Source organism: Netta rufina, assembly GCF_964035555.1.
Source record: "Netta rufina genome assembly, chromosome: 8".
Classification (NCBI taxonomy): domain Eukaryota; kingdom Metazoa; phylum Chordata; class Aves; order Anseriformes; family Anatidae; genus Netta; species Netta rufina.
Window position 1 is genome coordinate 6,438,657 of NC_140131.1, and position 24,862 is coordinate 6,463,518.

General features: G+C 41.6%; 1 protein-coding gene across 1 annotated transcript in view; it reads left to right on the plus strand.

Annotated features, from left to right (window-relative positions):
- RAB3B (RAB3B, member RAS oncogene family) overlaps positions 1-22,550 on the plus strand; it is a 57,680-nt gene extending 35,130 nt beyond the window's left edge. Inside the window, exons 3-5 of the mRNA XM_084291269.1 lie at positions 11,357-11,475; positions 19,105-19,229; positions 21,034-22,550. Coding sequence (XP_084147395.1) covers positions 11,357-11,475; positions 19,105-19,229; positions 21,034-21,221 — 432 coding nt within the window. The 3' untranslated portion in view covers positions 21,222-22,550. The remainder of the gene's footprint in view (positions 1-11,356; positions 11,476-19,104; positions 19,230-21,033) is intronic.
- Positions 22,551-24,862: the final 2,312 nt, after the last annotated feature.

A 24,862-nucleotide genomic window follows, 5' to 3' on the forward strand; every position in this document is an offset into this window, starting at 1 on the left:
GATCTATAAAACATGCCGTACTTTGTCTTTTGTACAAATACGATCCCGTGTAGTCCCTCCTGCACGTAGGATCTTTACTTGCTTTAAATAAGGCAAATTGGAGTTGTCATTAACAACTCTTTTTACAGCCTTCTTTCGTTGGGCTGTTAGGTGTTTTGAGAAACAGATTACATGGCCAATACTGTATCTGCTTTTCCTTTTATCTGTACATTTCATCTCATGGGAGAGGTCAAGACCTCTGCCTATACAGGGCTATTCACCGAGGTCACTGGATGCAGGCAGCACCTGATAATTTGGGGTTTATTGTATATCAGACTTCAATCACCAAATGCAACTTGCCAAATCTGTGCTGAACTGAGCTGTGCTGGTAAGTGCAAGAGTAGGCTCCAAGTGGATCTGCCCCTGATAAAAGTAATTTTGTTGCCCTGACTAGAAGCTAGCTCCAATCCTTTAAAAATGTGTAAACAATGCTGCTACAGCAAACCAAAATTCTCCCCAGTAGCTAACGTTTTTCCTGCTAGGATGACAATTCTTTGACCTTTACCACTTGTGTACATGTACGCATATTAGCCTAGCAGCAAATTGGGTTTGAAATGGTCTGTAGCTTTTATGCCTTGCATTGCTTAATAAATCATTAGAAATGTGATAGTTCTCCACCAGTATTTTTCTTGTCAATATTTGTTTGTTCTTTGTTGGCTTCAACTGTTTGAGTTTCACACTGGTGGGAGCATCCATTAGTGCTCATTTTCCAGCTGTTTATACTCAAAAGCAGTGTAAGGTGGGCCCAGCAGCTTCTGTAAATGCTGATCAGGACTGAAATCCTGATCACCTGAAGTGCTGACGTGATATTCTCAGGAGTGTCAGAGTCATGGGTCTGCTGCAGAGCATGATGTGATTGTCCCAGCTGTCATCTGCTTGCTAAATCTGTTTGAAATGTACTTTGACTTCTTGGGGCCTTTTTCAATGAGCCAGCTCTTCCATTTTTATTTTTTTTTTCCTTTAGATGGGGCTTTCTTTCCTTTGTTTGCTGGATTCCTTAGCAAAACTGTTTGTCCTCAAAAAGGGGTCTAGAGGAATGGATTTTGTTTTGACTTGCTCATAAAAGGGCTTATGTGCAGTATCCTTAGAAGGAATACGGTGTGATGCCTGCCAGGAAGTGCTGCTAAAACTCAGTTTTCTAAACAGTTCATGAAGAAAGCAATTGAAACATTTCAAATAGGTAATTGTGGCAGGGAAAATCTGAATGTAGTCCCTTATGATCTTAGAGCAGGGAGGAGCAGTTCTTGATAGGCTGGGACTGGCTGGGCAAGGACTGGAACTGGCGTAGAATTTTATTTGGATAAATTAGAGTTACCTATATAAATTAGTCATGTGCTTTTTTATGATGCCAACAAAACGTTTTCTTCAGTTGGGAAATCTGTTGTGGTTTTCTTCTGTCTTTCTAGAAAGGTAGATACAAAGATGTGCTTTTCATTAGTAAAATTGGAGCCATTCAGGCATTCAGTGTGTTCTCTGGCTAAAGGCTAGGCAGCAGCACGTGGCCTGGAGAGAGCAGGGGGGTGTTGTGGGGATACCCACAGGAGCACCAAGAGGTGATGAAGTGATTAGTACCCAGTAAAATTATCACACAGAAAAGAATCCCACACAGATATCAAGAAGTATTTGCTCATGACCTTCTTTCCAAATGGAAAGGAGGAGTCAGCGTCAAGCACAAAGGTGGACGAACTTAAAATAGCCTGCAAAAAAGACAGCAGACCGAGAAACCCATAGGCATTGTAAGCGTGTGGCAGCCCCAGAGGGACCTCACAGCTGCTCGCTGAACTGCCTCAGGAGCACAGCACAGCCATCTGCAGTTCAACATCTGGACTTTGTGGTTAAAATAGAAAACATTATGGTAAATGGTAGCAGATTTTCTTTGTCTTGTGCTGTTACTGAGCAGCATCGTGCATGTGCTGTTGTGGTTAACAAAGTACTTGTAAGCATCAAAAAATGGAGGCTTAGAATTCAACTACTCCACAACAGCTGTCCTTTAGATGAAAATTTTCCTTTCTACTCTCAGCAGAGATCTGAATTTACATGCAGAGTTTCAAATTCCATTTGATTGGCTTTCTTGAAATGTTTGTGAATTTAAGCAAAACCCCTTTCATTTCACCAATGAGAACTGTATCAGATTTATTTTTTGCATGGCTTTTCAGAGCATGTGCACATCTCTAACAATTGTGAACTTATGAGCTAGTGGGATCTATGTCATTTCTAAATTCCAATATTTGGAAACCATACTTCAAACTTTCACTGAAGTGAGATGCAGGCATTTGTTCCTTTTTATTTACCTTCTGGTTTATGTGCTTCAGATTGCTTTTGGGTTTTGCTGTCTTTAAGCTTTTACTCCACTTTCTTGAGTGCTAAAACCTTAAATGCTTTTATAATTTCATTTAATGCTGACCTGAATTCAGCAGTGGGGCTTCAGAAAGATCGTAGAAACATGGACAAAATCCTAAGTTTGGTAGACCTTCTGTGTTCCTGATACAAATGCCTCAGAGAACAGCATTCAGAGAACTAGAAATGATTCCCTCAGTGCTTGGGGTGGGCAGCTGCTGTCCCTGGGCACATTTATTTGGCAGTGTGCTGTTATGTAATGAGTAACGTGGGGGGCAGTTTACCTCTGGTCCTGTCCTGTCAAAGACCCTGTACTGGGGAAAACTGGGGGAGAACTCTTGTCCCCTTCAGTGGGCTCCTGGTTCTGGTGTTTTCACAGCACCTTTGTCCTGTTGTGGCAGGGTTCTGGACAGATGTCCCACCTTCGACTGCAAACTATTTGAATTATTTCTCAGTACAATTTTAAGTGAAACTCCCATCCCTGCAAAAATTTTGAGCTATAACTAATCTGCTCTTTTTTTTTTTTTTTTTTTTTTTTCTAATTTGGAAGATAATACACTGGAAATTGCCTGATCAATTCTTAATTTCCACCAAGTCTTGAAAAACAACGTAAGGGTTTCAAAGAATATTTTATGTGGTTCCTAATGTAAACAGTCATTGGCTATTTTCTTCTTGCTGCTGCCCTTTAATTCAATGTATGCTTTGTTGCCCCTAGCCATCATTTAGTTTGATCTTCTAATCTGACAAAAGTCATAAAGATTTAACCAAAATCACAGAGTTGTAGCATGGCTGAGGTGGGAAGGGACCTCTGGAGGTTGTCTGGTCCGACCGCCTGCTCGAGCAGAGCCACCTAAAGCAGGTTTTGCCCAGAATTTTGGAGCATTTATTTTAGAGTTGACACCCTTGACATAATATGTACTGGAGGGGGAGGATGTAAAGTGTGAGGCCCAGATTTAGCCTTAATGCACTACCAAATATTCTGAAATCTCTTGTAGATAGGAACATTTCCTTGGAGTGATGCTCACAGCAGAATACTAAACTAAGTTTCCTTACCGTTAGGGGTACAAACAGCTCTCCAGGCGTACAGCCATTAAGCTACATGAACACCTTTGCACATAAATATTTACTTTGGAAATGAGTGAACCGAAGGCCTTGCCTGGAGCCATGCAGCAAGGGATGCAGGCAGCAGCAGCAAGGGCTGGGTACCACCGTGATGTGAGCCGGGAGCTGCTGCCCGGCCTCGCGCAGACCCGAGCAGCCCCTGTCGCTGCCTCTCCTGCTGGTTACCATGACATTTGATCACCTAGAAATAGGCTCCAGGAAGTCTGGGTCTCGTTCTGCTGCTCTCCTGGCTGGGATTTGCTCTGTTCTGCTTGCGTGGGTTTGAGGGGGAGGGAGGCTGATAGCAGGATAACGCTAATTCCCTTCACCTGCTCCTGTTACTTTCCAGATCAAAGAACCAGATTACTGAATTTAGCCAGATTTGTATCACAGATCATTTAACTTCCTCCTCACAAATTTTGCATTTGTTCTTTTGTCAGTTGATTTATAACGTATAACGCATTGCAATTTTCCTTTCAGTTGTTTATCTCCATGGTTTAGCAGACAGCAGTCATGACCCAAACAGTGGGAGTTGGACCAGCCCGCATCTATCCAGTGCGCTGAAGTCCCAGCTAGGGTGTCCAGGCTTGCTTGTTCACAGTAATGTAGTGCTGCTTCTGAGGTACTCTGCCTGTGAGTGATTTATCTGCTTTCCAACACCTGTAGCTGTAATTAATGCCCTTATAGTGGCTAACATAGCTCAGACATTTCAGGGTCGTACAGCTGTTCTTACAGTGGTTGATTAACAGAATTAATATATGTGGAACAACTAGAAAGGTCATGCAAAAGAGGCAAACTGTTCTTATATAAAATTGCATTCAGTGCCAAAAATGCTTCTTATTCTAGACTCTTACTACTTAAATATTTTTCATTGCATCAGTGATGATTTTCTCACTTGCCCTCAGTGGATGGTCTTTTAAGAGATGTGATGCATTTGAATTTTGTTTGCTGTTACCTTGTATTGTTTATTTGCAGTTAGAAGAGTGGAAGTTGGGAATAGGTACATGGTATAGATGCTACGTATTTTTATTCTCGGCACTTACTTATTTTTCTGTCAAGGTAACTGGAAAAATCAAAAAATACCAGAATGATCTTCATATTAATCCTTTGCTTATGAAACATAGAACTCTTCAGTTTCATAAGAATTAAGAAATGCATGCAATGAGCTTAATCTCTAGGTGTACCTTTTCATGTAATTCCTCTTTTTTTTGCAGCCAGAATCTTTTAAATCTTCTAACAGAGAAACTCAACCTATAAAAAGATTAGAAGAGCAGATAATGTTCATAAGTAAACAGCCCAATTTCAGTCCTCCTTTGTACTTAACAAATCAGGAAGAGCAACTGCCCCTAATCTTTACTAGAATCTGAAGGCACCCAGGAAAATGGAAGTATTTTTCTCTTACTTATTAGTAGGTCATGAGCAGGAGAGTTAATCACAGTACCTTGGTTTGAGTCCAGTTTGGAAGTTACATTTTGCTGAGAAAATTCACCCCTCTGCATTTTCAGTTATTCACTTTTTGTCCTAAATGGTGTGGAGCTGATGAGCAAGTTCAAACTGATGGGGGTTTCCAATCCCCCAGGCTGCTGTAATGGTTGGTGAAGTCAACCTGTGCTAACTTTTTCTCTTTGTCCATCAGCTGAGTTTGCAGAAGTACTTTAATGAGAAAAGCAGTTGGTAGGTGCAGAGCCTCACCTGGAGGGACGCCCAGCCACCAAGTTTGTACCCCGCAGAGCACGACTTCAGAAGTGGAAGGGGTCAGGATTGAGGTCCTTGAGGACTGACTAGGTGGTGGTGAGCTGTTGTAGGCTGTGCTTGTATTGAAAGTCTCTGATTGTCATGAACCCTCCATCTCCATGGTGGAAGCAGTTGTGTGGGAACACTATAGAAAACAGGGTGGCAGCAGCTGCTGTACAGCCCAAGCATAATAGGATGGGAGAGTGAAGTGTTTGCAACTGGTGGTACTGAGATTTTCCAAGGCTTCTCATTTTACTTCCATTTAAAGTGAAGAAGGGGCAATGCTTAAAAAACACTTTGCAGGGTTAGAACCTTTTATATAAAGTACAGGGATTTTGTGCGTGTGTTGCTTTTTTTCTGGCAAAAAACCATTTTGCTGCACATTGCTAATATTGCTCAAAAGGAACTGGCTCTCAAGGTATCTAAATGTGTCTGAGTAGGTTCCAGTGACTCCTGCGCAATGGGAGCACTCAATAGCAAGAGAGGAAAAAAACATGCTCAATATGATCCATTGAACTGGAGCATTTTAATCAGAGTGGAGCTCTGAAGGAACCAGGTGTTATTTTGCTCCTGGCAGCAACTGAAACTTCACAGACTTTTCATGACATCACATCTTTTCCATGTCTTAACCAGTGACTCATCTTGCTTGTCTGTTTGTTCCTATTTCTAGCTGCCAGCAGGAACAGTAAGCTCAACATTAGCATTTCCTCATTAATGTCACATACTAGTCTGCCACAGGTCACTCTCTTCACTCACCTGTGTGATTCTCGGTAGATTTTTTCCCTCCTACTCCAAGTGACTTCTGTTTAGCTGATTCTTGGTGGCTTTCAGTCAAAAGTCCACTTTTGCGGAGGAAATACGTGCATGTTCATGTAGTGTGCAGGAGGTCTGATGGCAGAGCACCACACTGAGCATTAGGCAAACACTCAGCTGAGGAAGTCTCGGCCCCAAAGCACGCAGGCTGACACATACATGCCTGCTGAGATGCAAGAGGTCGGACTGGAGCATACTGGCCATCTCGCAGCAGGCATCAATAATATCGAACAAACCAACTAGAACTGCTGGAGGTCACGAGAAATTTAACACTTCACGTTGCAGCAGTCCAGAAAAGTGAGGAAATGCTGGTTGATTCCCTAGATTTGAGCAGCTAACTAAGAGTGAGGAAGGAAGGACAGGGCAGCAGCAGAGAAGGCTGCACCCACAGCCTGAGGGATCTGTCTGCAGCTGGGAAGAGAGCAGCAGAGGTTATAGATGCAGAGCAGCACTATTTTTTCACAGCAGTGATGCTGACATGGAACTGAGAAGGCTTCACATGAGCACAGATGTTTCCTCATCCATGTGGAAAGGAAAGTAAACAGGTTATGGACATAAATGGGTTGAGTAGGAGCCCCAGATTGCCCTGAAGCAGGACAAACAGCCCTCTGCCTGCAAGAGGTGCCTTTTTCTTGCTTATTTGGGTTACCTGTCTTGTGGAGAAAAAGAGCTGAGGTACACAGTCTTGCCGAGAGCTGAGCCCTGGTGGCAGGGAGACAGGTATCTCCTAGCATTTTGATGTCTAACAACTGGCTGCCCCTATAAACACTGGGTCATGAAGTCGATTACCCTGTCTCCAAGGCTGACCAGACTTGGAACAAGGTGCAGAACGCTATACCTAAAAGCTATAGGAATAGCCTTTGGCAGTTGTGCTTGGTGCTGGTGACTGAGGTAGATACAAGCCTCTGCTCTGAGTCTCTCAGCAGCCTACGCAAGGAAGGTGTTAAGTACATAGCAGCAGTGGATTGCCGTACGTGCAGTTTGCAGTTGTTGCCATCCAGCTGGACAACAGGTAGCTTCTGTTCTTAGGTATTATTATTCTTTGAAAAACAACAACAACAAATCCTTCAAAGAAATGCAAGGTTTATTTGTTATAAAGACTGTCACGTACACTGCTGGAAAAGTCACGGTGCTGAGGGGATTAAATCTGGTGCAGATGAGAACTTTTGGTGACATTTTATTTTGTACAAAGGACTTGTGGCTGGAAAATCTTCATTAGAAGAGCAATGGTAGGGATTCTGACTTTTCAGACCAGCAGCAAAGATCATCTATGGGGCTTTAAAAATTCAAGTCTGTTTCCTCTGCAAGTTCCTTGCTGTTTCTGTTGAGACAGCCGAGTAAACAACAAAAAGATGGTTGTGCTCATCTGAATGTTTAGGTGATGGACCTTGTGAGCAGAGGGCATCTGCACATGATGCAGATGCATTTAGATCTTTTTTTCCTGTGATAAACACTGAATTTTGATCACTCATTAATGCGAAACCTTCCATTTTTTTGATTCAAGCTCCCAACTAATGGTCTTGCGGGGTTTGTTTAATTGTTTATATCAAGGACAGGCACATATGTAAGCTCCAAAAGAACAGACTTGTTAGCACATTAGCGTAAATATACCTCACAGAGGCCCTTCTGTGCTTGGCTATAACTAAGCTATCTGATTCCTCATCAGGGAGAGCCAGGCAGGCTTCTGGATGCTGAAGGCTCAGGCTCTTCTTCCTAGGCATTTGGCTAGACTGTTAATTAGAGTTGCAGCAGGTTTCTGCTCGTCCCCGCCTGTGCCTTGTCTGCTTGCTTTTCTGGTCCTCTAATGAGTTTGTGTTCTACCTGGAAATCTTGCAAACAACTTGAGGGGTGGAAAAAAAAAAAAAAAAAAGCAATCTGCGTCAGTTATTTCTCTCCTTCATTAGATAAATGTCTCGTACGCAAAACTGAAACGCCTAATTACCTGTGGCTCGTGGTGTTTTAAACAGATGTAAGGGTGGTTAGTGTATGAGCTGAAGAAATAGAGCTCAGATTCTGCAGTTTGTTTTCTTTCATTTCTGTTTAAAAATCTGTGTGTGTGTTTGGGGGGGTGGGGGTAGTTCACACAAAGACAGCGTAAAACAGAGTGTGAGACAGGGAAATTAAGTCCTTTTAGAGCTGTCTAAGAATCTAACATAACCTGAGGAAAAAATTGATGTTAGGGTGATACTAGGAGATTCAAAGGGCTTTGGAGACATGTGACTAAAAACCTTTATGGGGAGAAAAGGTGCTCTGTTCCTGTGCAGTAAGCCAGAGCTGGGAACCCCAGTGTCATGTAGAGATGAGTGGCAGCTCTGCTTCAGGCCGCCCCAGGCAAGGCTGTGAAGAAACTTTACGTATCATGAAATATAGGATGCTTGGTTTTGGCCTCCCTCTTCCCAGATAACCCGAGGAGGTAGGCACCAAAGTATACACTAATGAACGTGCAAATTGCCTTCCTAACGAGGGCAGTGCCATGCCCACCCAGAGCAGGCTGTCACTGAGCAAATGCCTGCAGCCCCCCGGGGCTCTGTGCCCCCTGCTGCCCCGTCCCCACCTCTCACTGAGGTACACATCAGGGCCACCGGGTTTCATGGGGGGATACAAAACCCAGCAATCTAGAATTACCAAACTTGACAGTCTTCAGGCAGCCCCACAGCCTCCCTGTCACGCAGATGAAGTCTGGGCTGAGTGAAGTTCCTCCATGAACACAGGCACTGAGCTTGTGCCAGCGCCTGGTTTGGAGGGTCCCTCGTCCCTTCAGGCTTCCCAGGACCTCCTCAGAGCTGACTCCTTGCTCCAAGCCGTTGTTGAACTGTTTCTTTCCAAATTATTCTGTGTGTAGCTGAACAATGCTGCTTGTGGTTTCCTACTGCTTGATCAATCTCCTGCCCTAAGCCAAAAAGGGGATATTTAAACAGAAAACATGAGGTGAGAATTGGGAGGTAGAACCAGCAAACAGTAACTCTGTGAGCATGTGAATTAAAGAAGCCTGACTACTCTTGGATTTTATTTTATTTTTTTTTCATCCTTTGTAGTATCTGAGAAGTTATTTATACTGATTTAGGTCTTTCTCCTAAAGAGAGAGGTGTTTTGTCCTAATGAGGCATGAAGAAAACCTCTCCTGTGGATCCTTTTGTGTCTGAGAAAGATAAGCACTGCACTTGAGCTTAGTGTGTGCTTAATGTCTCTCCTCTCCATTCCAGCTATTTTTATACCATTTGTAAGAGCATACCTCCAAGATTGACTTTTGATCAGATTTGACTTGAAATGCATTCGTAATTTCCAGAGTTAGAATAAGCATAAACACATACGTGTGTGGAGACCAGTGGTTTTATAAACCTTGTGTCCTCAGGAAATCAGGCTAAAATAAAGCAACTATCATGTCTCTCCTTATTAACAGAGTGAAAATATTGCTCAGAGACCCTTCCCACCTGAAGGAGCACAGGCAGGAGCCAGATGACCCAGCTGGTTTAGCTGCTTGGCAGCTAAGTGAGGGTGCAGTGTCAGTGAGCAGGAGAGCTCTGTGATGGATTTATCAAGGGCAGGAGAAGAAATGGCTCAGGCTGCAAGGTGGTGTCTACCTCACTCTGGTGCTTCTTGTCAGGAGGGAATCAGAGAAATATTTCTTAGCCATAATGCCTCAATATGGTCAGCCAGTGGGCTACCCTGCCCTGAAAGAAGCACACAAGTCCCAGTGAAAAATCTCTTCATCTTTCCAGGGATGTGGTGGAGACCCAGCAACATTCATGCTGCATAATCTCTGCCCTGGGAGATTGACTTTGTGTTAGAGCTGTGGATAGTCTCATGGCAGTGCAATAGGCTGAGCCTTTTAAGCAAGCTGCGGGGAGCTTATTTACAAGCGCCTTGCTCCTACAGAGAGCCTCTGTGATGTGCTGGTGCCAAACAACAGGTGATCATTGATGTTTTCCCTTTTCATATACTTGCTTGAGTGTGTTCTGGAAGGGCCAACACTGTCTCTTGCATGCAAATAAATAAATAAAGCTGCATTCATGGGACCTATGGACTAGGATTTTAAAAGCTGGATTTCCCTCCCATTGTACCTCATGTATTTTCTCTGGATTGTGGTGTGTTTGATCAGAAACGTACCCTATGCTCCTGGAAGAGTGCTCTGTATGGATTTATTTTTCTCTTCCAGGTAGCTATGTGAATAAGTCCTTTCTGGATCTTTTTCTCTAGAGAAAGAACGTTTTTGTTAATCACATTTTAAACTAATAGCAGCGAATGCTTTCTAAAGTGGGGGTTTTGGAGGACTTCAGGGCTCATCTCAGATCTGATGACCTGTAAGAGTAACCAGCAGTCAATACCGTGTACTGAGCATTCCCTTTGAAGATAAGGTCCTACGCCACCCTGCAGCTATTTCATGCAGTTGCTCTTTACCAAAAGGTGGATGAAATGTTTTGTTCAAACGGTAGATACATCCTACATCCTATTTGAAGCATGTAACTTCTGTCCCCGGTTCAGTAGGCAGGTTCAGAGGGAGCAGATTGGCTAGAGGACTACTGATCTGATGTAGAAATATTCCCCAGTTTGAGCAGACCACTGGAAATGCGAGGAATAAATGTTGTTGTCATCCAGCAGATGGTAGTTGGCATATTTTCCAGCTGGTGTGAGTATTTTGAAATTCCTCTGTTGTACGTGCCAGAGCCAGAGCTTCACCTTTGTGCTGTCAGGCTGAACATAGAAATGCAAACTGCAGATAAAGTTATTCTTCAGCGCTCCACAGGCGAAGAGAATTAAGCTGCAGAAGAGGGTAAATAAGTCTTGAATTAGCATATGCCCCTCAGATACTGTGATCAGGACAGTCCATATCAAATTCACTTTGTATAACAATTTTCACTTCATCCAGCCTTTAATTGTTGTCTCTAACCTCAGGTAAGAACTGAATCACCCACATCATCCATCTCAATGATGTATTTCTGACCGTGACACTAAATTGCACCACAGATGTCTTTTTCCAGGTACACTGCTGGACTGTTTTCCACTGCCTCTGCTTTGAAGTGCCATCTTGCAGTGAACTCTGCTAACATTTGGTTATTGCATTGAGGCTAAGGCAGAGAAGAGCAATTGAGAGGTTGACATCTATGTTTTTTTTAATAATACACATGTCAAAACACATTTAAGAGATCATCATTGATGCAAAAGCCCAATTAATGCTAAGATATAAGTAGAGCTCATTTCAGTGAGAACAAATGATAACTTTCATATGTACAATAATAAAAAGGGATTGCCTTATTTTAGATATAGGACCTAACTACAAGTCCTGTTTCTGAGAATCTGAGTCTTAAAGCTTAAATATTCCTTTTTGTTCCAGGATACAGCTGGACAAGAAAGATACAGGACCATCACTACAGCCTACTACCGAGGAGCTATGGGCTTCATCCTCATGTATGATATCACCAGTGAAGACTCTTTCAATGCAGTGCAAGACTGGTATGAAATAAGTTATTGTTGTTAAGTTTGTGTGTTTGTTTTGTGTGATTCTCTCTTCACAACTGTTTGTTGAGAACATCTGCCTTCCCACCCTTCACATAGCTTTACAACACCATATTCTTTCTTCACCTACGGCTAACCTGTGATGTAGATTCTCGGCTATTATAAGCTATTCTGGCTCCACTGAATTCAGTACAAAAGCAGAAACACCAGAAAATGATTTCTGGACTTTTTGGTTACAACAAGCCAGAGTGAAAAAAGAAAGCACTAAATCAGTCCCTTGAAAAAGTTTATAGCAGTATCAAAGCTGCAGTGGTACCCAGGCGTGAATTCCCGTTTCTTTTGTGCACTTTTCCTTCCCAACCTGGAGTCTCCCCTCCACCTGTCTTCTTCCTTGGGAAGAAAAGCCCTGTCTTACCCCATGCTGCAATTTGATTTTGGAGCTGTAGCCCAGACCTTCTTCCTTCTGGACAAATACATACACAGAGCAGGAAGAATAGAGGTCTTCCCAGAAGAGCCAAGGTAATGCTTGCAGCCCCCATGGTGGTAGCTGATGGGAGGTGTTCTCTCACCAGTGCAATGCTCAGCGTGAAAACACCAGGGCTGCTGCTGCAAGGTAGCAGCTGTAGGCACAGCACAGATAAGTGGGAGGCTGGATGCTGTTGCTGGAACTCATTTTTTTCCATGGCATCCTCTCAGAGGGACTCTGGGTCATAGGACATGGGAGTTCCTTCATACAGGCCCACAGCTGGAGTCTGTTCAGAGCTGGGCAATAGGGTGTGGGTGTCCCTGCTATAAAGAACTGTCAAAGAAACCAGATTATGTCTCTGACTTTTCTGTAATGGCACTGAACACTCTCTGACATTGGGACATCAATTCTCATTATGACTATCGTGTTGACAGGGAAGACTTGGAGACTTCAAGTATCTTGCAGTCATTCCTGCTTGTTACCCGTTGCTTTATACTGCAGATAGGCATTGCCAGCATGCCAGAAAGGCAGTGCAGAGGGTAATGGAATCTCCTAAGTCTGACAGATTGATTTGCAGTGATCTCAGTGACCCCCTGGAGAATGTGATGGTAGCAGGTGGGTGACTTAAAATTTCCTTACCTGGCACTGGTTGTTAGCACCCAGCTCAGTCTGGCTTTTTGTCAAACATTCTCCTGTATCTCCTAAACTAGGCTGTAACTCAAAACCCAAAACAACATGGTTTGTTGTTTCTAATAACTTGGTCTTCTTCTGAGGTTGCCCACTACTTGTTCCCACTGTCCACTCAAGCAGCTGTTCATGATCATCATATCTAAAGATGTAGTCTCTGCTTTCACCTTATCTCCAGTATCACGACACCATGTTGCAGAAGGTGGACTGCAGCTATCAAAACAAGTAACTTGAAGGGCTTGGCAATGGGGTAGTCTATGGAGATTTTTTGGAAGGAGGTGTCTGACTTGATTATGTAGGTTTCCTCGGAGTTGTACAAATGCAGGTTATTAATACACTTCCTGTATCTCAGAAAAGTTCCTTTCAGGTGTTTTTTTTTTTTTTTTTCCCTACATTTTATATAGTTTGTAAGTAGTGCTCTTAAAAGCAGCTGATTTTGCACATCCTTGGAAATAAATTCACAGTGTAGAGTAAGAGACAGCACAGGGTCATTGACTTTTACTCATGTCTTAAAATCAGCCAACTTGTAGGGAATTTTGGTTTGGAATTTTGTTTATCAAATCCAAGTCTAAGTCATTTTTATCTTGTGTGACTACCTTTCAAATTGTTTTTCTTCTATTTGCTTTTCCATGTTTCTGAAGTATGTCTAGATATTGAAGGTTAAGGTGTTTCTTCAGATCTTTGAGATGGGCAGAGCTCATACAAACCTCAGTCTTTTTATACATATTCAATACTTCAGTTAAATGGTCTTTTGGCAAAATATAAAATAAAATAAATCGATATCTATGAGCTACTACTATGAACTTATATTTTAAAGTTTGCACAGGTGAAGTTTTGTACTGAAATGGTCTAACATCTGTTCCATCAAAGAATGTACCAAGGTCAGCTTTGCGTACTTGACTCTCTTCCAGCCCCGGAGTATCTTTGCTAAGAGGAACTTGTCAACCAAAGCATAGAGGTGGACCATCACTGCTGAATTTCACTTGGCTCGTCAGGAATCTTTCCAACTATTAGCTTTAAGATTTTGAGGCCATATGGTGGTGGAGGCAGGTGAAAATGTAGTAGTAGCCCATGTAGCCCATTTCCTTTCTTTGAAGCTTGTCCACAGGAGTGGAAATAATACCTGCAGCAAGCCAGCATAGCTGTGCCAGCAGAGTCCTCTAGTGGCCATGCAGCCACGAGACTTTTTTTTTCCCACACTTCAAAGTTGTTTTTGAAACTTCTGAAGGGATGAGTAATGCAATCCAAAGCTTTTGTCTTTTGCTGGTGCTGCTGTATCAGTCCCTGGCACATTGGTAGCAAATATGCAGGATTTTTTTTCCACTGGGTGATATTGTTATTGTTTCAAAACAAAACCTATTGCATTGGATCTAGTCTTCAGTCAGGAACTACGCTCCCTGGAAAATGAAGGTATCTGCTACGGGAGTGGAACAAGCTCCTTGAGCCTAGTCCCTCCTCAGGTCAAGTGTGAGAAGGTAGCAGTGTGCCTAATGATAAAAACAGGCCTAGCAGTCCTGCTGTGCTTCTCCTTGGTGAGAGGATGGAGCAGCAGTTGGGAAGCTGCAGAGGCCATAAAATCAGTAGCATGCCCCTGCCTTGTCCCCTGCATCCCACCTGGGTGTGTCACCTTCCTGCTGTCCCAGCAGGAGGGAGGACCTCTGTAACAGGGATGGAGCATCGACCTGGAATTACATCAGCAATAATCTTGGCAAAAGTGATCAGCTAAACTCATCCCAGGTGTTTTTACATCCTGCAAATTTCCAGAAAAAAAAAAGATTACAGCAATCAATCCTACACATATTTTCTCTCTTTTAAATGTCCTGATATTCTGGCTGGTTAGTAATGCATTTTTTGGTGTCCAGCTACAGTAAATAAAGAATTCAGTTAAGCTGAACATTTTGTGATAGATGCAATATGGTGTGGCAAATTGACTGACATTTCTAGATACTGAGAATAAATCAGCAGTATTCAGTTAATGTGAATTAAATCCAGTAAGAGGAACCTGTTAATCTTCCCAGTTATTTCTAAAATAGCATGCGAGGATGGAATTTTAGTGTTCCTCTGGCATAAAAAAACACAAACTGAATAAGCTACTGATGAGACCTGCGTAATGAGCTACAGAATGAAGCCTGCTGAATGTCCTTAAAAAATTGAAAGGTCTTTCTGTAAATTTAAAAATAAACTACAAATTAACAACTGATAAGTATTTTCAAATTAGGTGACATGCTTTCATCTAATTCAAATAATTTATTTCTGTGAAATTGATGAATATATTTGGAAATGACGAAAAAGGATTTAAGCTTTTATAAGTAGGAAGGGCTTCAATTTCAAGAACCTTTATGTTGAAATATTTTCAATACAAAATATGTAGAAAAGGATAATTTTAACTGAGGTGCCCACATTCATGCACATTTAATGGACTGTGTGACAGATATGTAAAAGAAGTTGGAATTAATATATTAAAATTGTATTTATGTGGAAATTGGGTAGAAAGTAGAAATGGAATTTTTTAAAAAGTGCACATTCTCAGATAGAACAGATACTTTAATAGGTCTTTTGTGAACTTCTCTTGGGTTTTCTTTCTGTAGTCTTACACTGATTTAACCAAGTGCATTTTCCAACAATTTAGGGGCAAGTTAGCATATAGGCACAGTTTTATGATATTTTACTGTAATGCACATTTATTACAAATAATTAAAAAGGAAATTAATATTTTTGAAACTTCTGCATGTGAGTGAGTCATCTGGCATGTGATCATGGAACTGGGTTCATTAAGTGAATGCAATCAAGCTTAGGAGCGTAGCTCAAGAAAATGAGGAGCAAATAAATAGAAATGATGCCTCTTCCCCTGACAGTTAGCTGCTGTCCATCCTAGTACGTTCTCATTGGCAGGTAAGAATTTCCCACCTGAACATAATTCCTGGGTCTTTACTCGTTCGCAAAACCTTGTAGTGCCTCCAGTTGTACACAGTAATCGTTTAAGTGTTTTACAGTAGGACATTCTCCAGTCTAAAGCTTGTTCCTTCTTGCTGGTGCCCTGCCTACTGCCGTTTGGTCCGTCAGGTTTTTTAAGCTGCTGTGTAAGCAGGCTTTCAATGTGAGTCTCAGCCCATCTCACTGCTTTCTCTTATACCATCTCTTCTTGCAGAGTTTCCTACAGAAAGCAAGCCAAAAGTATGAAAAAACAGCTGAACCAGAGACCTAGTGCTCCAAGTAAGCTCTTGCCCATGGCAAACTTTTGTTTAGCTCCCAGGGGTGTGCAGAGATCTCGCAATCCATCTTCATCACTACACTGAAGTTGTGGGGAGGCAGATTTGTGCAAAGTCAGCTCTCAACCAGAGAGAGGTATTTTCTCTTGTAGTCCTCTCTAGTGTCTTAGAGCTCATATCCTCCCTCTAGGTGGGAAATTGCCATAGTAAATTGTGTTTGCTAGCCTAATTTTTCTCCAAGCCTTTTTACGAAGCTCTAACATCCTCTCTAAAACTTACCCCATGTGTGTGTGGTGGACTTTACCTCTTATCTCTGGCTTCTTGGCAGTGACTGTTTTAACAGCCTCCTGCCCTGTCCACAAATGAAATAGTCTGCCGTAGGATTTCTTCCTTGGGTGGTCTACACCCATCTTTTGAGTGGAAATCCTAAAGAGGATTCTGGTTTGCTGTGTGTCACTCCAGAAATACTTCATCTGAACAAAATAAAGGTATTCTATCCCTTAAATAAGGAGGATCATACTTATATCTTAGGTGTTTAGATAAGCTCTTGATATGATACACGAACACAGTCTTCAATTCATTCTCATGAATCAGATGTCTTTCCTGTTGGGTGAGTGAATGGGTTAAAATGAACTTTTATGGCTTTCAGCTCAGTTTCTAGATGTGTTAGACAGTTATTATTTGATGCTGCCTTGATAGTTTTGTGTAGATAAATCAGTGTGTTATACATCATTTGAAACCATACAGAAAGTAGAATATATTCAGAATTTGCTACTGTGAAGTAAATGGAAAACATTGTAGGAACAGCTTTGGATAATCTAGACAATTTCATAGAAGGGAAGGGAAAAATAGGTTAAATTTGTCTTAGATTTAAGCAATAGGTGGGTTCACAAACCACTAGCTTTATTTATCCTTAAGGCTGATCTCCAAATTAGGTTTTTGATATATCCATGTAACTGTGAACCTGAGGCTATTTTTCTTCTAAGCATGAATTGTAAAAAACATGCTTTATCATTAATTTGGGGAATTCAGCACAAATAAGGCATAACATTATTATTGTCACATATTTTTTCTAGTGTACATGCAGGACTGCCATGATATTTGTTGAACCATCTCAATTGCACAAGCCATTTTTTTTTGCTTTATTTTCCTAAAGCTCCTAGAAATTTTTTCACTTTTTGGAGAAGGATCAGGATTTTTTAGACATTCTTCTTTGTAAGTAAAGCTTTATTATTATTATTATTATTATTATTATTATTATTATTATTATTATTATTATTATTATTTACAATAACTGTAAACGGCAGTGTTCTGAGCGAGGATTTTCACTAACTTGTACAAAACAAGAACAAGATTCAGTGGGAGATCCTACATGTTTGTCTCCTCTTTTTCACGTTCCAAGTAATTCCATTTAGATATCTAAGATTTGGCAGCAAGTCTTCGTGTGACCCCCCTGAAAGGCTGAATCCAAACCAGAGAGAGGAATGGGAGTCAGAAGAGCCTGGCTATAGGTGCTTTAAAAGGAACATAGAGAGACTTACGTTCACTCTATTGTTTACAGAGTGAGAGTGGGAAGATTTCATCTTCCTGGGCTTTTGGCTGATTTCTGAAGTCATTTCCTTTTGTGATGAGCCTTGAGAAACCCCAGAATACCATATTAACTCATTACGTAGCTCTCACGGGACTTGTCTACATGGGGACAGTAGACAGTTTCCAGGACAGTAAGAAGAATTTAAGTTTCACAAAGTCCTTGTTCATTTTTGCAAGGTGCGTTTTGGGCCTGGGCTTGTGCGGTGTGCTTGGTCTGGGTTTGTGTTTTCCAGTGCAAACTGAGTAGGCTGCTGCTTAAAGGCAAGTTGTACAGGGATGTGACCCCTTTTTCACAGATATCTGTGGAGCAGTGTGACCGTCTGCTTCCATGGCAAAGGCAAGTAAGCAACTGAAAACTAATTAAAATTTATCATTAGTACATCAGAGCTGGAGGCTCCCGCTAATTGAAAAGCGAAGGAATCGAGTGCCTTTATTGTTTGGGGAGTTCAAGCAAACTAAACAGAAGTTAAACTCTGAGGGCTTTCCTGGCTTCCTGGGAAATGGTAGATTTGCCCAAAACCATGATGGTCCTGTACAGAGAGGAGTGGTGAGCAGGGAGAAGGAATGGGAAGTGAGTAGGGCCTGGACCTGTGTTTGGAGGAGGGGTGGAAGAGGAAGGCGTCTATCTCTTCTGGCAGAACAGCCTAATTACCTTTGGGAAGGAGGGAGACTTCAAAGATAGAGCTGACTTGGTGAAGATAAAATAGGTTGGGCCAGCCTGAAAAATGGATGAAAACATCCTACTGTGTTAACACTGTTTCACTGCTCGCTCTGTGGCACCATGTGTGTGTGTATTTAACTCCTCTTTTGTCAAAGAAAAACTATAAAGAGGCTAAGTGTAAGGTCAGATCCCTGAGGTCTGCAGCCAGCTCCGCTCCTTTTTCAGCACACTGAGCCCCAGAGAGCTTCAGAGGCTGCAAGTTCATCTCAGTGCTCCTGCTTCAATTCCCGTGTACTTGATCTCTTTGTCATTGATGTTGGCATTTGTCAGATACATGCTGTCTGTCACTGCAGCTGCTGTTTCCTGCATTAGGTGTCACTTAATCCAGCTGGGTTCAAATATTAGCTCGCAAAGCCTCACCTTGAGCCTGCATCTTCCCAATTTGATAAATTTCTCTTTCTCTTTAGCATTTGTTGCCATGTTTCTATGCACCTTTCTGTCTCCATGACAGTTTCCTGTTCAAGCAAAGATGACTTGATGCTTTCGTCTACGTTTGACTCTCAAAATACAATTTCTTAAGGTGTTACCAAAACTCTGCAGAAAAACAGATATTTTTTTCTCATTATGAATTATTTTCATGTTTTGCAAGGGGTTGTAGAACTAGTACAAACAGACTGTAGCTGAAGTAGAATGCGTTTTAGAATGCTCCCCCTTCCCCCCGACTTCAAAAATTATTCTGCTAATTTTTTGTCTGAATCTCAAGATCTGCAAAGCACTTACAAATTCATAAGGAACTTTATTGTCACACAAAGCTAAGGAATAATAAAATTAAATGGTGTTGTAGATTACATTGGATGAATCCTTGCTTTATGTGTAAGCTTAGTCATTTGTCTTCCAGCTTACAGTCTTTGAATATGGATATTTTATTTAATGGCATTTATTTTCATACTTGAAACATGATTGTCTTTTGGCATGGCTGATGGAAGGAAACAATCTTTCTTGTTCTGCTGTAGGGCCACACAAATCAAGACTTACTCCTGGGACAATGCACAAGTGATTCTTGTTGGAAACAAATGTGACATGGAGGATGAAAGGATTGTTCCTTTGGAGAAGGGGAAGCATCTGGCTGATCAGCTAGGTACGTGTCATAGCTCTTCTATTTATTTTTTCTTTTCCAATTCTTCATGCTGTGTTCCTTTTGATTAGTACAATAAAAAAGTCCTTCCATCAGTAACGCTTTAATAGTGACATAAGGTGATTAATATATTCTAGCTCAAAGATGATTAATATATTCTAGCTCAGTATTTTCCTTGTTTAGTGCTGAATAATACCTTCTTGTAGGGTGGCTGTATTTCTAATGCTAATATGTAAGGGTATGAGGAAGATGAAGTTTATCTGGGGAGAACAACTTCTATTTGCTCATCTGAAAGAAAAAAGGACGGGAAAATATACCTGGTTTTAACAGGCAGCATTTCTGTATATTAAATGTGATAACTGTTCAGCATTATCTGAAACTGCTTTGTGTATCAGGTAGGAAGAATCTCTTTAATTGCCTATTGACTGCTTAAGCTGTTAGCTTTCATCATAATGATTCACATAAAGGTTATCCTTTAGCGTTTGTCTCTAAACTTGTGTAGTGGCATTAATGTCACTGAAATCATTTTCCAATCAGATTAAGAAATTTATTGGCCTGAATGTGAATTAAATCAAAACAGCTTCAGCCACAGCAAAAGCTAAAACAGTGTTGGACTGACAAATACCATTGTTTTGTTGCCTCATTTCTTTTGCCTGTTCCATACATCCTTAATCATCCTCGGAGATGGCAAGTGGGGCAGGCAAAACCCTTGTCTGTTACTTGAGAGCTCTCCCCACTTATTACTAATGAAGCAAACATTTCCACCATCGCTTCACCTGTTATCCCATGATTTTTAAAAAGTGGATACCTACTTGCATCTCACGCAAGATGACTCAGGTTACCAGCAGTGGTAATCAGCTAAGAAGACTTTTCTTTCCCTTAATCTGTGACAGAATCGAGGAAACTGATGCAATGGAAAATGCCCCCAAAAGACAGAATGTCTCTTACACCAAAACAAACAGTGTGATGCTTGTACTTTTGCTGTTGGTGGTATAATAGCCTGGCAAACAGAAGCAATAGCCATTGTAAGTTATGGTTGGTCTTTGAGACCCTTGTGGTTAGAAAGACAAAGAAGTGTGTGGCCTGAAACAGCACAGGTAACGCTTTGCAGTTCAGCATGGTGCTCCTGGCTGAAGCCAGGATGCTGGTTTTGCATAGCTCTGGGTGTCAGCAGGAATGGCTGCCTCCGTGCCATCCCTACCTCTGTGTGACTCCAGCCTTGCTGTAGGTCTTTTAATCAGAAAGAGTCAGCATTTGGGAGTCTGTGCTCATTGCTGCGGTTAGGAGCTGTCTGCTGGCTGCTGATACTACTCTACTGGAGACGCACAACATGAATTTTAATCCAGCAGCACTGAACAGCCCTTTTCAGAACAGGTGTCAGGATGTGTGCTGTACGGGCACTGAGCACACTGAAGAGCTTTGCACTTAAACTGACAAAGAACAGGAGAAAACAGGACCAAAGCACCATTTAGTTGCAGGTTATCATGCAGCTGCAGCCCACTTCTCAGATGGGAATGAGAGAATTCGACTCCCTTGTCCTGGCTTTATTCAAATCCATGTTGTCTGCAGAAGTGTTTACCAGTGCTCTGGTAAGGATCCATTTACACCTCTAACCTTTATAGATGCTTGATGAACTTAGAAGTACTTCTGCTCAGTATTCTGAGACTGTGAGAGTCAACAGAGACATACAATTGTCCAATATCTTGTTTTCTTAAGCTGAATTCTGAAAAAAATGGTTAGTATTTTAAAAGTCATGTCCCTAACATCAGTGTCTTGATTATTTTTTTTTTGCATTTTTTTCTCACAGGTTTTGACTATTTTGAAGCTAGTGCCAAAGAAAACATCAATGTAAGGCAGGTGTTTGAGCGTCTCGTGGATATAATCTGTGAAAAGATGTCGGAGAGTATAGAATCAGACTCTTCCAGGGGCACTTCTGGAAGGAATGTGCGGCTCACAGACAACCCACCCCCTTCGCAGCAGAACTGCTCGTGTTAGTGACCTTTCTTGCTGAGAAATGTCCTTCTTCTTTCCTGACTAAATTTTCTCTTTTCATTTGTGATGGTGCATTATCATGTAATCCAAAGGCAGAAGTCTCTGTTGTAGGAAACTGGTATGTTTGTTTAATGTGCTGGAGTGTTTAATATGTATTTCCTCATCCGATAATTTAAAAAAAAAAAAAAAAAGAATAAATATCGTAAGTGCACCTAGTGTTAATGTATGAGTTACACTGAAGAAAAAGAATTGTATAATGTTGCAAATGTCATTTCCACAGAGAATGTTGCATTTTTAATGATAAAGTCTACTATGGCAGAAAGAATTTTGTCAGCACAGCAGAAAACCTAAAAGGAGGGAAAAGGTCTAGAAGAAAATGGGGATAAAACCATCTTCTCTTATAAGGCAAGAAATCATTGTTTTTATTTTTATATTTTTATTGTTTACATTATTAAAAACAACAACAAGCTATCCCCAGATATTTTTGGAGTCATGGCTGGTCTCCTCTAGACATGGACGTCGTGTTTGTCTGTATGATGGAGCAGAGCACCATGTATTTCCATCTGATGGTTCAAGGTCCTTCAGAGTGCCAAGAGCATGAGGGTTGTCGCAGTTTGTGCCAAGCCTCTAAATGGAGGAATATGATGTGGAGGAATTGAAGCTGACAAGCAGGGAAGGAAAAATCCTTGCAGCCATACCTGCCCTGCCCTGTGCTCTTAGCTGGTGTTGGGTGAAGGACTGAGAGCACTTCTGGGGGCTGCTCTGTCCTGCAGCCTTCTCCTCAGTCTCAGGTAACCGCTTGTGAGGCGCTGCCAGTGTCACTGGTCAGCACCTTGCTGTGCACAAGCATTTGAGCCACAAGAGCTGACTCTCCTGCAGCTTTTTCCCTGTTACCTGTCTAGGTTTGGATCTACTCCGAGCAGCTGCTCGATGTCAGATACTTTGCAGGATGAAGGAAGGAGGATGTGGCTGTTGCATGCTTGGTTGGAGACATTCTGACAAGTAAGACTTAGAACAGCAGTATCTCAGAAAAATATCAGGAGAAAAAATCTTGTTGCCAATATTATTAGATTTTCTTTTTGCATTTTGTTGATTTCTGTTTTTAATTTGTACTGGATGGGTGCATGTGTGAGCATAGATTTTCAGGTTTCAGATTCAACCACAAGGTACAATTTTTTTTAAAAAAGTGTGTGTGTGTAGGGAGGGAAAGATGTGATTAATGAAACTTAAACTACAAAAGAAAAATGTTAAAGATATCCTATCAGTTATGCTACAGACATTTTGTTCCATGATTTTGTTCTCTGAAGGGACGCACATTTTTTAATATTCAACAGCTAAAATATTCTCATATTTCTGAAATCTCTAAAATTATAGTAGTCTATGTATGTGTGTAGAACTCTGTATATGTGTCCTACCCACATGCAGAGCTTGCATTTCTCTGAAATGTATGGAGGAACTGCTTTTGCAAATCTGTGAAATTGTGTCGAGTGTATGCCTTTGTTCACGATCACGCAGTCATTTGCCCATCCCAGCTCCAAACAGTGACTGCAAATTGTGTCTCTGAGTGCAAATTAGGTGGATATAGAAAGATTTGCTGTCTTAAGGGTGAAAACTATGAAAAGTTTTATGGCTTTTCCTTAGGCCTATGGACTCCTCTGACCAAGGAGAATTTCTGTTAGAAACTGGAGTCCAGTATCTGCCCACTGCACTGTGATTTGCTGGATCATTGCACTAGTGAATGCTTTTGTAATTTTGTTCTGTCATGTCTCAAAGCATAATAGTTCTAAGAAAAAAAAAACACGGTATTCTGGAGAAAAATATAACTACATTGATGTAGTTTGAGCTCATTGTGCTCAAGGCTTGATCCCTTTGCAACAGAGTTTGTTTGTATTTGTTTGCTTTCAGAAATCTCTACTGTGACATTTTGGGTGTGTATGATCTAGTACTGAAAATGCGATTTGTGCAGTGCAAGGACTGTGATTATTGTACCTAAACTCCTGAAACTGCAAAATAAAGAGAAATGTCATCATCAGGTGTGGCCAGAGAGCTTCTATGAGCTGCATTACTGATACCAGCCAACCTTCTGTGTATATAACGAAGGTGTTTCGTAATGCTCTTAAAGTAGATCAAACTATATAAGACCGTTTTTTGACAGCCTGATGATCCTGGAGCCTAGTAGCCAAGAACCACTACACAGATTTAGAACAGTGAAGACAAGGGTTATTTGGCCAATAAATGTGCAGTGCAGTGTTTTAGTTACAGCAGAAGCAGGATTTAGTGTAACTTCTATAGTCAGAAAAAGAAATAAAAACTTCCACAGCAGAGAGTGATGATTTTGAGCTGTGAAGGTGTAAGAGAGAACATCAGGGAAAATAATGAATTTTTCAGCTCAGTAACTTGATGGTAAAAGAAAATGGATTCAGCAGAAATTGAATTTCAATTCTTGCTTTTCTACCCAATAAATAATTGTTTCATCATGTTCCAGTAAAATTAGATGTCTCTTTCTAAGAAGAATACAACTGTGTTCCAGGCCCTTCGAGCTAGGAATTGTTAGGCTAGGCAGAATTGTTTTTTACAGCACAACCCAGCAAGTAACTACATGTCGGAATTGTCCAAAGGAGTAGTGAAGAAAATGGTTATGAATTCTGTCCTTCCCAGTATGGCACGCATGGAGATACCTTGCATTTTATGCAGAAATACTGAAGAGCTTATTTCAGATCGAGAATCAATCACAGGCAAGCTTGCAATACAACATATTCATAGAGAGATGGATTTCCTCATCTTGCATTTGCAATAAAAGCGACAAATGGAGATAAAGCCTTTTGTCTTAATGGCATCCAGCTGACTTCAGAGTTATCAGAGTCAGTAATAATTGCTGTTTGTGTCAACTTATAAAAGATAACGGCAAAAAGTGAGATGATGTGTCGAGGCGAGGGAAATAACTGACTTGCTTCCACAGAAGACAAACCTGAAATATTTGATGCATTCTTATATTTGACTGCCTTCCACTTGACTAGCAGTGCCCTAGTTATGATAAAGACGGTATGGTTACAAGATTTAAGGAAGAAAGAAACGAAGGAAAAAAGGAAGGACAGATGGACGGACTGCTCTCTACAAGCTTCTCTATTGCTTGTACCATCGCCTAGAGCACTCAGAGCACATTTCTGTCAGAAAAGCTGAGAAAAGGAGGCTGCAGGTGAGACGTGGTCTTGGCTTCCACCTAGCGGAGAAGCAAGGCGCTGAGCACGGGGGGAGCTCCTCGAGCCTCTCACCCCTGAAACCTCTGTCTGCATTCCTTCTACAGGCAACGCGGACACAGAAGGTAACGAATTACAGGAGAGTGAAGTGCGGAGCGGTGCAAAGGGGCTGTCACAAGCGGAACGGGAGGTGTGAAGGGGTCCCGAAGGGGAGATGCCGGAGCTGAGGTGCTGGGGTTCCTGCTGGGGCCGGACCTTGCCACACAGGCGCCGGCAGCTTGGCAGGGGGGAAAGTTTGTGTACCGAGGGGAAAGTGCTTGGGACTGGGTCAGCACCCACAGGCACCGAGTGCAGCAGGTCTGCCTTTTCTGTTGCATGTTTTGTGTTTTTTAGGAATAGAATTTAAAAAAATAATAATAATTAAAAAAAAAAAAAAAAAAGGCAGGT